Source organism: Amblyomma americanum, chromosome 1, assembly GCF_052857255.1.
Source record: "Amblyomma americanum isolate KBUSLIRL-KWMA chromosome 1, ASM5285725v1, whole genome shotgun sequence".
Lineage (NCBI taxonomy): Eukaryota > Metazoa > Arthropoda > Arachnida > Ixodida > Ixodidae > Amblyomma > Amblyomma americanum.
In genome coordinates, this window is record NC_135497.1 from 78,097,723 (window position 1) to 78,112,751 (window position 15,029).

The 15,029-nt window shown below is 46.6% G+C and overlaps 1 protein-coding gene across 1 annotated transcript in view; it reads right to left on the minus strand.

Moving 5' to 3' along the window:
* Window positions 1–592: 592 nt before the first annotated feature.
* The window catches only part of LOC144113091 (kalirin-like), a gene marked incomplete in the record, with an annotated part of 253,434 nt that continues 238,997 nt past the window's right edge, over window positions 593–15,029 (minus strand). Inside the window, 8 exon segments of the mRNA XM_077646013.1 lie at window positions 593–794; window positions 871–939; window positions 1,017–1,236; window positions 5,786–5,955; window positions 6,633–6,774; window positions 7,710–7,858; window positions 8,960–9,011; window positions 10,440–10,521. Of these exon segments, the coding sequence (XP_077502139.1) occupies window positions 765–794; window positions 871–939; window positions 1,017–1,236; window positions 5,786–5,955; window positions 6,633–6,774; window positions 7,710–7,858; window positions 8,960–9,011; window positions 10,440–10,521 (914 nt within the window).

A 15,029-nucleotide genomic window follows, 5' to 3' on the forward strand; every position in this document is an offset into this window, starting at 1 on the left:
TTCGCTGTAGAAGAAAATATCTTGTGCAAGCTATATAGAAGAGCTGATGAAAGTGGCTATGTACACGACCTGTTCAGGAGAAAGAAACTAAGTAATTGTTAGCTCCAGGTGCACAAATGTGTAAAAATCTGATTTGATATCTTTTTTTCATAATTGAGATCGTGTGGGTATTTTGAACTGTATAAGACTGTCTAGGCCATGCTTAAATGCCTTGTTTCACTGGAAGTGCCTGAGTCACTATTTAAGGCCTCAAGTGCCTTAGGTTGTAGTTTAGGTACTTTTACATTGTTTTCTCAGAAGTTTGTGCGTAAGCTACCTGCTAGCTATTCATGAGCTGATTATGACTCTCTTTTGGATCTGCGACTGCCATGAATGCTAAGCTAATCCAACACAGGTTCTCGTTTTATAAATGCACTACTAAATTTTCTTTTCTATGCAGTGTTTTCGTGCACTGATTTTTTGCAAATTTTCCAAGTATTGTGGTTTTCCCATCATTTTCCCAGCAGGTTGAGACATAGTCGTGCCAACTAACCATGCAATTAAGCACATTCTCTTTTGGAATTGTGATAACTATAGTCAGTCACTTGAGGGTGCTGACTTAATGACATCTTTATTTTACATGTTTGTTTTAAATGACATGAATGGAATAAGCCATGCCACAGACTAGTCGACAGTCTTTCTTCACTGGCCATGTTAGAGGTGAAAATTTGTGGCTGGTGAAGATATGTACACTAGTTGATGGCTGTGATCACATGAAGCCTCTGTCATGAAGACGTCAGCTCAGCCATCAGTACCTGTAAAAGAAAACACTTTGTGCACATCTGAATTTATCGTCAGATTCGAACATTTTATATTCATATGACTGCGTACCATTTCATCCCGCCGCTTAATAAAGTCTCTAAGAGGAGAAGAACTCAAGGTCTGGGCACTTGGCGCCTCCTATACAAAAAAAAAAAAGGAGAATGGGTGCTTGGTACTTTAGAATGAATGTAGGCAAAGCACACATCTCCACTTGCCTTTATCCAGTGATGTGCTAGAGCCTTGCTGGCAGACAAGCGTTTTTGCGTGTCTATGGCCAACAACTTTGATAAAAGATCAGAGGCTTCTTCAGAGATGGAAGCTGATGTAGGGATGGCGTACCTTGCAGCTTCAATATTGGCACATGTTTCAAGCTCAGTGGCACCTAGGAAGGGTGAGAGGCCAACTAAAAACACGTACAGCAGGACACCAGTGCTCCTGCAAAAGAATTTGGAGTATTCATCTCATGAATATTTGACCAAGCCCACCAAAAAATTAAATTTTCTGTTGTACACTAAATGCCTTGCATGCTCCAGGCATGTGACCGAGCTATTTGTACCGGATGTCCCGTAGTAAATTAGTCTGGGCACTCCAGCACTACTCGTGGACATTCAAAATTAGCCATTTAATGTTTGGATTTCCGACACAGATTTTAAATTAATGGAAAGGCATAAAAACATAATCACCCATGCCTGTATTTAGTGCTTTAGTCTAAGGCTTAAATACATAACACAGACAAAACTTTAATTCGTATGATAAAACTGCTTTAGCGCCAAGACGTACTACACACAAGAAATAAAACACAGGCGCTCCTTTCTTGTGTGTAGTACGACTTGGCGCTAAAATCCTTTTATAATATCTGGGAACCAACTAGCCCAGCAGATAACTGTTTTCATGAATTTGTGTCGAGTAAAAGGTTAATCATCTTCATTCCTATTCAGTCATTAAGCATATAGTAAATATATATTTTCTTCACAGCATCATCAGTAGAAGGACTGGTGATGAGTTTCCATAGTAACTATTGCTCCCGCTGCGCTGTGTTTACTAAATAAACGCAATCCATGGACACAGCAGATGGAAAGTACAGTCTGGTGAAAAAGTGATGTACACGTGACCGCCACGCCACGGCCGCGCAGTGTCGAGATAGCCGAAGTAGGGACCGTTCTTATTCGCATACACGTCGGTTTGCTCATTTTGATCCGTCTCGTTCCTGCTTATAAAAAATGCCAAAAACTTGGAGCTGCGATGCAGTTTAGTCGAAGCTTGAGTGGTATACGTCACTTATGCTCCCGACTCTGCATTGACCTAAGTGCTATAGTAACGAGGAAGCGAAGCACGAAGCGAAGCTAGCTGGTATGCAATACCGACCCTCCTCCGTGACTGTTGGCGTTTCTAGTGCTTACAGGGACAATTAATCTCATGCCACTGCACATGTCAGCAGCGTACAGACTTTTCCGTTCTTCGGGCAAACACGCTAGACAGCAGGACAAAAAAGGCGCATGAAAAGGATGCTTAAGAGCACAAAAAAAATAGTCTATTGTAATGCTGTCAGCCAAACATCCTGAACTTAAAAAAAAAAGCTTTAGTTCACTTCAGGCATAATAATTGGTTTTTGGGGAAAGGAAATGGCGCAGTATCTGTCTCATATATCGTTGGACACCTGAACCGCGCCGTAAGGGAAGGGATAAAGGAAGGAGTGAAAGAAGAAAGGAAGAAAGAGGTGCCATAGTGGTTCTTTGTTTATGCCACTACACCTTGGCCAATCCCCCGCGTGGGTATGTGCCATGTTTACTGAGGTAAAGAAGAAGAACAGGGCTCCGGAATAATTTCGACTACCTGGGCATCTTTACATGCACTGACATTGCACAGCACACGGGCACCTATAGCGTTTTGCCTCCATAAAAACGCAGCCGCCGCGGTCGGGTTCGAACCCGGGCACTCTGGATCAGTAGCCGAGCGCTGAGCCACCGTGGCGGGTGTCCTTTTTTCCTCCTTTCGCGTTCTCGTGGCAAACGAGAAAAAAAAAACTATTCAGGCGCCGCGAACAGGCGAGCCGCAGATATTGAAAGGGTGTTTTTTTCCCCTTTCAATATCTGCGGCTCGTCTGTTCGCGGCGCCTGAAGTTTTTTTTTTTTGTTTGCCACGAGAACGCGGCGGCGGGATAACCGCGAGCCGAGCAGTTGACAGGGAGAAATCGGTGCATGCGGATGTGCGCATGGTCAACCATGGAAGTGGTCGGCAAGAGAGCCTGTAGGCGGGGGTCTGACGCGTAGAGCGCGGGTACGGGGGCTCCGGAGACGCATGGCCCAAGTTCACCCGTATCCACAACACCCCATCAGCCCCGCAACGAGCATCCGCAGCCCGACGCTCCCTGCGACGGGACCCTGCCACCCCGCAGCTAAGCCACCGTTTCTCCCCACTCTCTTGAACTCTTTTCTTTGTCTTGTCGCTCACTGTTTCACGTCTTAATCTTTCGTATAGTATTTCTTTCTTGCGTAACATTGCTGTGTAGTTATCGCCCTGATGTTTCCCTCTTCATTTTAATAGTTTTTATTTTGCATCCTCATTTTGTGTTTGTTACTTGCATTGCGCCTATGTACTGACGCTATTTCGCTAGGCTGGGTTTTGTAACATTTCCTTGTTGATATTTATTTGAGTAAAGGGTTTGTTACGAAACTTGTCTACACCTCACGCCTTCGGTCAACGGCTAATTAGGCGTGGCCCCTATCGCCGGTCAGCAGTCCGAATCTCTTTTGCACGCGGGGTGCTGAAGTTTGTCGCTCCACCCCCGTCGAGTGCAGCAGTGGGCCCGATTAATTATGACTTCGGCGCCGCCCACACTATCTCGACAGGCCTGTGCGATCCTTGACTCCCAATTTCCATGCATAGTTCATCGAATATCATGACGGATTTTAACAACAGGCGCACAGGCGAAGCTGCGCAGACATTGTCGTCTTGAAAACTGAAGTATTCATTGTTGTTGAGCTAAGACAAACGGTCTTGCAACAGGGAAGAATGCTCGCCTCAGTGCCTCTCCTGTGCAACCAAAACTCTGAGCTATTCTTGAGCAATGTCAGCCAGAAAATTACATACGAAAGCCGAGATTCTTTTCGTGCATTATATGTGAATTGTCACTAATTTTCAGGAGATTCATGGGCAACTCTGGGGGGATGCGGTTCTATTGGCACAATTAATTTTTAATTGTTTAGTAGAAAAATGAGGTGATATGTCTGCAGAAATTTCCTACTACTAGAGCATCCACAATTATTTCAAGCACCGTTGGTCGCACTGTTGAAATGGGCACGCTATAGCTGTAGCCCTGAACCGGAAAGCGCCTTTAGTGAGCTGTCCAAAGCTCTCGGGGAAGTGAGCTGCTTCGCAGGCGTTTGGCCGATACGAGAGACCACCTGACACCCGACAAGAACTGCCTGCGGTATGCAGCCATCGTAGATGAACAGATAAAAAAATATCGCACCCATTACAAATTACTCCGTCATTCTACACGAGCGTACTCTATATAGTCAGTCCCACATGTCAATACAGCACGCCACAAAAAGCGGCCAATCCATGCAGTGCACAAGCACGCACTCTGGCTGCCAAGCATCGATTGTACAACATTGCCCGTCTGGACGAACATCTTACTCGCAGAGTAAATTAACTCTGCGAGTGAAATGAAGACAAAGAGTCAGTTTTCTGCCTATAGCCATCTCCAGGCTGCACTTTTCAGTTCTGTGATTATTAGAGCAGCATATTCCTGCAAGGAACATTGCGTCGCTTGCCGAAGCGAGGGCCCTTCGCGTCATGATTCATTCGCCTTCTTTCGGTCGATGTGCGATGCTCTAACAAACCAAACCAACCAATAAAAATGGTACGTCAAGCTTTCACTGTTTCACTTCATCTGCACCACGAAGTTTTCACGGTGGAGTTTTCACGCTAATTTTCGGTTATAGTCAAGGGTTCGACGAAAGTTCATCTAGTCAGGCATTAGGTGTAGAAAACGTATAACAGTCACTGACCAAGTCAAAGTAAAAATGACGTTTCGGAACGCGTGCAGGTTCCTTGCTCACTATGATTAACAGGACAAGCAGTCGAAATTTAAATGGTTTGGTTTATAGGTGCTTAACGCCCCAAAACGATTCAGGCTATGAGAGACGCCGTAGTGAAAGGCTTCGGGAATTTCGACCACCTGGGGTTCTTTAACGTGCACTGACATCGCACAGTACACGGGCCTCTAGAATTTCGCCTCCATCGAAATTCGACTGCCGCGGCCGGGATCGAACCCGCGTCTTTCGGGCCAGCAGCCGAGCGCCATAACCACTCAGCCACCGCGGCGGTGGAAATTTAAATGCGTGGCATATGACGTAATATATGCTGGGCCCAATGCTGCGCATTTAAATTTCGACTGCTTGTCCCGTTAGCCTCATTGTGATCAAAGAACACGAACGGGTTCCGAAACATCATTTTTACTTTCACTTGGACTTATACTTGTATAATTTTCTCCGTTGTTTCGCGGGGCTCGGAAACTGCCGCTTTGCCAGGTATAATAATTAATAATTGGTTTTTCGGGAAATGAAATGGCGCATTATCTGTCTCATATATCATTGGACACCTGAACCGCACCGTAAGGGAAGAGATAAAGGAGGGGGTGAAAGAAGAAAGAGGTGCCGTAGTGGAGGGCTCCGTAATAATTTCGACCACCTGGGGATCTTAAACGTGCACTGACATCGCACAGCACACGGACCAAATTAAAAAATTCAGGAAAATTAAAAACATTAGAATTAAAATGTCTCAAAGAAAAATGTAACACACAAAAAAAAACGAACAATTCGTTTTTGCAGAGGCCCGTGTAGCATTAGAAAGTCAATTTCTACTGAAGCATCGGACGAGAAAACGATGCCGACAGAATTCGGGAGAATATGTGACCCGAAATCGAATGGCAAAAGACACTGTAGGTGTCACTCTGGGTTCACATGAAGGAGCAGCTCACCACAGGTCCGTGCGAGTGCTGAGAGGTCGACATCTGAGAACCTCTGGCGCCATGAACTCTGCTGTGCCGATCACGGACATCTTGCACTCAGCTCCGAGAACTTTACGAGCGTCTCCGAAATCAATCAGCTTCAGTCTGTCGCTGCATTCTTCCACAAGCAGATTTTCCGGCTAGGGAAAGAACGACATGAACGAGATTGCCGAGACGTAGAGACTTGTATTATTCTCTGCGGAAGCGGTGGAAATTATCCAAAAACGTTTTCTGTAGTAGGATGCGAATTTCTGTAGTAGGATGCGAATCTTATCTCTTTTTTTTTTTATCTGAGCAGGAGTGGTTGTAGCGATGGGGAATAAGTTTTAAAAATTACAAAAAGTCTGGGCGGAGGCAGGCAGAAAATAAGTGTGCTCGGTCACAAATTTGACCATAAATACTCACTGCAAATTACTAATATGCTGTTCCTTAGCCCCTATGTCGACTTTTGTCGGTGAATTCCTTCTATTCAACTTTCCGTGAACTAAAACGACATAAGAGACTCACAGTCTTTTCTGTACTGTATCCTGGAAATTAACTGGTCTGCAGGTGACATCTGACGCGCTAACCCGCGTTCCTTCGGGCCAAGTTTTAGGCTGCTAATACATTCTGAGAACACGTTTTTTTTTTCTTTTTTTCGTATGGATTTCAAAGCAGGCAGCGACTCAACCAAGTACACAACCCGCGACTTTGCGTTCTGCAGCACGCCATGTACGCTGAATCACGACGGCAGATACAGATATAGAAATGGTTGGAACACATATTCAGAGACGCATAAACGTAACTTGGGCCCATGCTTATCATTTAACGGGCTCACCTTTATATCAAGGTGAGCGATACCGCAGAGGTGAAGGTAATCGAGAGCGCCAAGCAGTTGAGCCAAGTAATGTGATGCCGTGTGTTCACTGTAGAAGCTCCACTGCACGCAAATGTGATCGAAGAGCCGGAGTCCTTCGATGCTGCGAAAGCCAAAGAGGCCATTTTCACTCGCCGGTCAAGAAAATTACAAGCCGTGCAACAGGCTGCCTGACGAACCTAATGGCACTGTACGATAGCAACAGCCTACCACTAGAGGGCATCTAAAATTCTGTTTCTATGTATTCGGCTGGGTTGGTTAAGTTAATTTCTCAATCCCAGATCTCCAGCGCAAAACATCGGTGCAAAAGATGGAAGCGAATTCATGGCGCTCACTTACATCTCCACACATTCCGACATAATTCTCACATACGAATTGCCACTTGAAATTGTCAAGATAGATGAATGTTTAAAGCACCCACTAATTAGCAAGCCGTAATTAAGCCGTGAAGAACCTGCCTTTGTTTCAGAGAGTAGGCCTTCCAAATAGCGCTATGAGAGCTCATTCTCAAGAATTATAAGTCTGGTTCGGGCTTTTTGGTCATACACAGGGCCCTTCGCTTTCAATTTCTTTTTTCGTAATTCGGAGCGGGAGGGGAGGGGGGAGATAACGGAGTGAGGCAGCGCGAATAGAAGAGGGCAAACCGGGAAAAGACTCAGGATGGGCGCTGAACACCAGTTTAGCATCCGTCCTGTTGGCCTTTTCTCCGGTCTCTCCTGTTCGCACTCTCTCATCCTCGCATCCCATTGCGGTCACTCCTATAAGCGCCGGATTGCTTCCTCCATGTTAATCTCGAATGGCTACCCATTCGCGACCCTGGAAATGCTTCAGACTCAAACTAAGCTGTTAAACATTTTTAAATGCGAGCAAGAAATCCATGATCAAACATTTTTTTAACCAATGAAGTTACGCGGCCTACACACCCAAAATAGTCACAATTGAGGAAGGTAGGTGCGAAGTAAACACCTCTCTCTTTTTGCAAGGCAGAAGTTAACCTCGCAATACGTCGCGAAAACGGCAGCCACAAAGCATACTCACAACGGGAATACTAGGATGTGGCTGCTCGGCGTGCGGTAACATTCCAGCAGTTCGACAATCGCTTCATAGCTGAGGCTAGCCAGAATCTGGCACTCATGTTCCACAGTGGCACGCGACTGCTGCTGGAAGCCAATAATCTTGGCCGCCTCCTGCGAAGACAGACTTTACTGTCCCCTCATTCGAAATAAGAGATGAACCAACGCTATCGCTCTTCAAATGCAACGTCCAAGATGTATTTGCGGGCAGGCCGTTTCAAATAATGTGACCTGCCCGTGCTAAGGCGGTGGCGTATCCATTTACTCTGGTATTATGATCAACCGTGGCGAAAGGAAAGGAGGTTGTGAAATTTCAAACAACGCGTTTCATTAGCTTCCACGGTTCCGCAGGAAAAAAAAAACAAAGGCAGTCTCCAGGGAAAGTTTTATGCAAAATTCTCGCCTATTCCATCGTTGAGAGCAGGTGGAAGCATGAAATGGACTGTAGGCGGCATTCTGGGTTCGCATAAAGGTGCAGCTCATCACAGCTCTGTGCGAGTGCTGAGGAGTCTATATCTGAGCACCATCAATGCACTACAGCTCGATGCCTTCCTTACGAAAGGTGGCCCTTGTGGATGGACTCATTTCTGAATCAATTATACTTCGTCTATGTAACCAACGGGTACGTCGAGCCAATTCGAAAACATTGTGCACAGCAGCCCGGCACTACGCCCAGTCTGCTGGCTTCTTTAATGCGACATGTGCATTTTAGATGCACAGCTGCATGATGATTACCGTATCTATCACCGATTACCGATGATTGCCATGATTACCGTAAGAATGTTGCAGATTGTTTTAGCGGAGCGCGATTAGCCTGATATGTGGGGTTCAAAGTCCAAAAATTTCACATTGGTTATGACAGACGCCTTAGTAGAGTGCTTCGGATTAATTTACGCCACCTGTGGTTCTCTAACGCCCACTGAATGTGCACAGCACGCAGGGGTTTTCAAATTCGCCTCCATCGAAATACGGCTGCCTCGGCCCGAATGTGTGTGCGTGTGCGTGCGTGTTAAAAAAAATGGCGCCTTCATTTACTGCATAATTCACGTATGGTCAGTCACATTTGCAAGCCCCGGCGGCGCAGACAGCATGGGGGATAAAGAGACGCGCATGGCAGCATCCTGCAAAGACATTTCACTTATCGCGCTCCGCTGTGAACAAGCGTGACACGATCACGGTGATATCATCAAACGAAAGAATAAAAGAAGCACTCACCCTTTCACCTGTTGCGTTGTTGATGCATTTCTTTACAACAGAAAAGCGTCCCCTGGAAGAAGAGGTGCAATACATTCCAGATCAGAATGAAAAATCCGATACAGAGGGTGCAATTTGTCATCTGTCAGCAAAGCAACTCGCAAGCCCCACAATTCTCAAGGCACTGGGCTCAGAATTGCAGGGCTCTGATATCCACCACATATCCTGTGCCGGTAGTTTCTGGGCGCAGGTATCGTTCGCCGCCTTCCCTTCTCTGGCATGTTCCGGAGCCACTGCCGGAGCGCATATTGCTGGAACTTGGTGAAATGAAAAGAAAATTATGTTGGAGCACCTGAGCTGAGAATCTCGAACATCTTGTTTAGAAAATATTATGAGTGTGCGAATATTCGAAAATTTACAATAGCAAATCGAATATCCTCCTACTCCATTATTCGAGCGAATCAAATACGAATCGAATATGTTATCAACTTTTCGAATACTTTCGAATAGGTTCGAACAAGGCCCGCCGCATTTTTCTTCGACGACTGTTACATAAACAGGCCCACACTGACGTCGCATACCATTCATCTATCATCAGTACGCGCGGGATGAAGGGTTCTGCGCCGCGATGCGGTACATTCGAGTGGCGGCGTTCATAACGATCATACATGAATCTCGGAGGCCAGGGAAAAGACGTGTTCATCTTTCATTCTTTACTAGAATTAAATCTCACGAGTGCAGAACAATTATTGCAAACAAATACACACAATAACAATGCCCACTTTTTAAGAGACGTATTCGTGGAAGAAATTCCAGTGCGCATGTTCTTTGCACACTCTGGGCGAGCGGCTCTTCTCAGTACGTTGCGAGTGATAGCATCAGGTACTTTCGTGAGCAGTGTGCTGAAACCTGCAGACATTACTGTCAATATAACCAACTCAGTGACCTGCAGTTTTTGTAAGAACTTCAGTTTTTTGAACCCAGACTATGATTATCAGACTGAAAATGTCGCTTTCATGATGGCTCCAAAAGGTTTTTTTACTTACATTTACATTTTGTTTCAGTTACCATTTAAAAATGTAGGGTTTAGGTTTATGGGCATTTAACGTCCCAAAGCGACTCGGGGTATGGGACGCCGTAATGAAGAGCTCCGGATAATTTCGACCACTTGGGGTTCTTTAACGTGCACTGACATCGCACAGTACACGGGCCTCTAGCATTTTGCCTCCATCAGAATGTGACCGCCGCGGCCGGGATCGAGCCTGCGTCATTCGGGTTAGCAGCCGAGCGCCATAACCACTGAGCCACCGTGGCGAAACAGCGTAACTAAAACGAAGGAGCAGAAAAAGAGATACACGAACACGCGCGGTGTTCGTGTATCTCTTTTTCTGCTCCTTCGTTTTAGTTGCGCTGTTTCGTTCCTATAATATGCAATACCAACTCGTCCACTATGCTATGTTGCCACCGTGGCGGCTTAAAAAAAAAAAAAGTAATGACTTGCCTTCCGCACTCAGCCACTTCGACAAATCCGGAGAAATCTTTCTTCCACTCAACTACTCCCGACTGGGATTTCGCTGCATCATCTGTGGACATAAAAAAATCAAACTCCTTCAGTTTGTTGATTTCACGAATTATATATGAGTGCAAGCCGTACGGTGACCTTATCGTATTGAGCTGCAGTCTGAAATAGTAATCGCTTTTCGCTATGTACGTTCACTTACAAATCGAGACTGATAGTTACTTTCAGCTCCAGAGGAAATTGACAGCATTTAAATCAGAACCCTTTCCCGCAGTGGCCATAGTTTATCAGACCCCGGTGCAGGCTTCATGGATTCACAATAGTCCGCATTCCTGCCAGTTCGTTAAGCGGTGTTCGCATTCTCGGGAGGTCCTCGTTCGGGGGCAGTGAGACAGGTCGGCACGACAACTATCGAGCAGCTTTATGTCACGGGTTGCCTTTTGAAGAAAGTACTCATTTAAAACTACCGGTAACACTCTGATGAATTGCAAAAAACGCTTTGGAGGTGATGCGGCGCTTTCCGAGCGACTTCAGGTCACGATAGGATAGTTTTAGCACGCGCCGGGCGCCCCAGTGGTCACGAGGCAGAGCTCGAACTCGTGATAAAGCTCTAGTGAGCTTGCGCATCTTCACTGAACAATCCGGCGTTATGTGCCGACTGTTGTTGGTCCACGCCATGATAAGGCGCTCCAGCGGGTGCCATCCTATGAAGAACTGAGCAGTCGCGCACCGCACCACGACTGCACCGGTATAAAGAAGTTTGAGGGGCTTTACTCTAGTGTTCTTGTATGAGTTGCGCGACTGTTTTCCTCGCGCCGCTCTTGATGCCATTCGCCAAGCGGCCGTCACGTGATTCCGCAGACGACGTTCGTTCCATTTTGAAGTGGAAGAGCCGACTTTCCAGGCGCAACGCCGGTTCCTCGCCAGCCCCAGTACCCTCTCGGCTGCCATCGAGATCGGACGCGTCCGGTGCGGTTGGCTGCGGTGTGTTCCCACCTTTTCCGTGCGCTCCAGTTGTTATATATTTTGATAGTGTGCAGTGACGGCAGCCTCCAACTATGACGGGGTGCAGTGCGCCAAACTGCAAGAACTGCACCAAAAGCGGCAAAGCTTTTTACGCAGTACCGTCTGGACGGTCAGTCGTACGTCAGCGACTGCGCTGGCTTTTGCGTATGGGATGCATGAAAGCAGCCCCGAAAGGAACTCGAATATGCGAGGTAAGAGAATAAACAGCACAACTTTACCGTATTTGCATGAATCGTGCACTTAGCCACATAACCTCTGTCGTCTCATACCTCCATCCGGCGTTGCAACCCTCATTTGGCTATGTGCCTAGTCCGATAAAAATTACAGTTCAATATAAATTATAAATTGTTCAGCAGGCACGCTCAAACTCCATTCGGCGACTCATGTTTGCCATCAACAAGTTCCAAATGAAAATGTGAATAAAGGTTCTGTTCCTAACCTGGCTGCACGTGACAGAGCATTTATCATGTGCAGCCGCTGCCAGAAAAGTCTGCTTACTCTGCGGCCACCTCCAGCATTTTGCAGAAATGGTTTGTTTTGTGAAATAAAGAATGCTTGACAAGCAAACTGCATGTGAAATTTTGTTCTAGACCGAGTCTACTACACAGAAGTGGGAGGCCAGTCTCTCAGCATGAGAACAAGCTTTGTCTAGGCTTTTTAACTATTTTATTTGTTAAGAATACCCTTAAGGTTCCACTGACAAGGATGTTAACAGTGGAGGAGAGGGGAACAAAAATAGCATGAAATATTTGAAAAAGCAAAATGGGATATTCAGATAATTATTTTTCCTTGAGCAAAACCATAGAGCAGTCCAAAACCAAACGTATTTCAGAATGCAGTGAAGGTACATATAATTCAAGTAGGTCAAGAGAAAATGCAATAGTGCTTATGGAAAAAGGAGCAATTAAATAACAGCACCAGAAATAGATATCACTTTTCGAGACCTTTGGAAACTCGTATACCACAATTCAGCTGCAGTGACTTAAGGCAGGCTTCTCAAACTTTTGGATATTAAAGAAGTACGGCACGTGATGTGTTTGGCTTGAAAAGATGACCATGGCATAGAAAAAATGCAATGGAGGGCTAGAAGTCAGAGCGACAAATGATACTTATATTTTGTGAAAGATAAGCGCGCGAGTTTGCGATATCTGTGCCTTTGGTGGGTTAGACTTACTTGCATGCAAAATGCATTGTTTTAGACTGCCCGCATTCACATCGTATGCAGCGTGGTTTCACAAGCTTCGTGCAACATCGGCGGTTGCAAGCCTATAGAATAATGTATTTCAATGTGGTTCTGCAGGGAGATGCATTACCGCACTTCTCTTCATCGCACAACTCATGCAGGTTTTTCATTTCCAAGCATTTCTGCGCCATTAATGTCCGTACTGCGAGCTATCGCTGTCATTCCGCGATCTTTCTGTCATGCTGTATGATATTTTCGCAAATCAGATTATTTTTCGACGTTTTTTTCAACGAAGTATGATGGGGTTAGCATCGATCCCTGAGCACTGAGACAGTAAAAGGAAAAAAGGATGCCCGCAATCGAGCGCCGTTTGTAAGCTTTTCAAAAAAAAAAAAAAGCGAACTGCTCTATAACGCCAGCCCCGCCATGATCCCAGCGCCTGTGCGTTCGAGGAGCTGCTTTCCCGCACAACTTGGAACAAAATGGCGGACCTTCGCGCAACTCTGCTCCCTGCAGGAGCATATACAGGAGCACTACTTTACTCCAGAACAGTGCGCCACCGCGTGTGAATTGTGACAGGACATCGCACGCGCATGGTAACATGTGCGTGTGTGTGTGTGGGGGGGGGAATCCGCTTCCCCCAGCCGGCTTCCCTCCGAGCGGCAGCGGAGAACGCGGGGAAGAGGCGCCCGCGTCGTCTTGTTGGCTTGTCTTTGGCGGCCTTCCACTCCCCCAGCTCTCGTCTTCGGCAGTAGGCAGCGCGGTAGACGACGGAAGACCACGCTTGGAGCCACAGTTGCAGAGGCGATGCCACTCCTTTCGCGTTGCTACCGAGGAGCTAGGGCATCGGTTTGGGGAGTTCCCCAATAAACTTTGCCTACTGGCTATTCCTCGCTGTTGCGTGAGTTGTTCTTTGCGGCCACAGCTGTGGTTCGAGCTAGCGGAGCGGTCCTGTCCCAGACCGCACTAGAGACCCCAGAGAGAGAGAGAAAGAGCGTGGTGTGTGTGCGTGTGTGTGTGCGTGTGCGTGCGTGCGCGCGCGCACAAAACACCATGGTGTTTTTGTCTTTCTGGAAACAAGGCTCATGTAAGGTAGAAAAGAACAAGAACTAAAATACAGGTATCGCCGCCGCAGGCCACTCTCGCAAGTGTCAGGGTGATGATAAAATAGGGGGAAAATAGCACAGATCTCTGAGGCTAACAAGGTGCATGATGGTTACGTATTTGATCGATATTTAAATGCAGAAGTTTTGTTTTGAAATCACTAGTGCACTTTTATAACATGAGGAAGACGGAAAAAAGACAATCTGAAAGTTAAATAAAACCTGCAATTGGCGGCTCAACAGGCGGCCACCTGATTTTAGGTATGCTTTGGGGTGCTTTGCGGCTATGCGTTCTGCGTACCCGCATGGTTTGGTTATGCGCCTCGATTTACAAGGGCTGAACAGCAGATGACCTCCAAGTGCATCTCTACGTGCTCCTTGGACGAAGTTCGTGCAACGGCACGCAACTGCGACAAGGAAAAAGAGCTGTGTATAGCCAATGTTCACCGCTCCTCCATGTTACCACACGCACCGCTCGGCGTGTTCGCATCGTCACCGTACCAAGACGCTGGGCTGCATAACAAGCCTTACGAGGACTATTATAACACAGCTCAAATATGCCCGCACGTACCAGTCGCTACACATCTGTCGTGACGGTGGCTCGGCGGTAAAAGCGACGCTGCCGACTCCTCGGCGCTAGGACTTTCTTGCCAGACCAGCCACCTCAAAGCATCGCACGCTGTGTGGGGGGGTTGAGGTCGTTGAATGCAGGCAGCAGTTCTTTGCGAGAACTTCATTGTAGAAATCAGGAACGGAATCCATCGCAACGTTGGTGCAAACGCAAACGAAGTGACGACGGCTCATAGAGGCCTTAATTCAGCGTCTGTAGTGGTTTTCATTTCGGCTGCTGCTAGGCGGAAGAGCATCACTCGGGCCAGCAATCACGGAGTCCTCGTTTCCATTTCCACCGCTTTACGTCACTCTTGTCCTATTTCGTCATCAGAGAGTCGACGAGTTTGAATCATAGCGGCGGGAAAAATTTTTTCAACTTAGAATCCAAATCTCTTAGCAATAAATGCACCTTTCGCTGCCGGACAAGCGGTATATAGCAAAGCCACAAAACGCCGAACTATCGAATTTTACTAACAAAAAAAAAAGTGACAACGTTGTCCTCAGTGTCCCTTTAATAAGTTTAGTTGGCCCGCCGTCGCACATTTAGACAGTTTGTTGATTTGAGCTCCTGAAGTCACTCAGCAATTCTGAGTACTTCCGCACGACTTCCGCGTGGTTATCGCAGATTTTGTGCTGAGGGCTGATGAC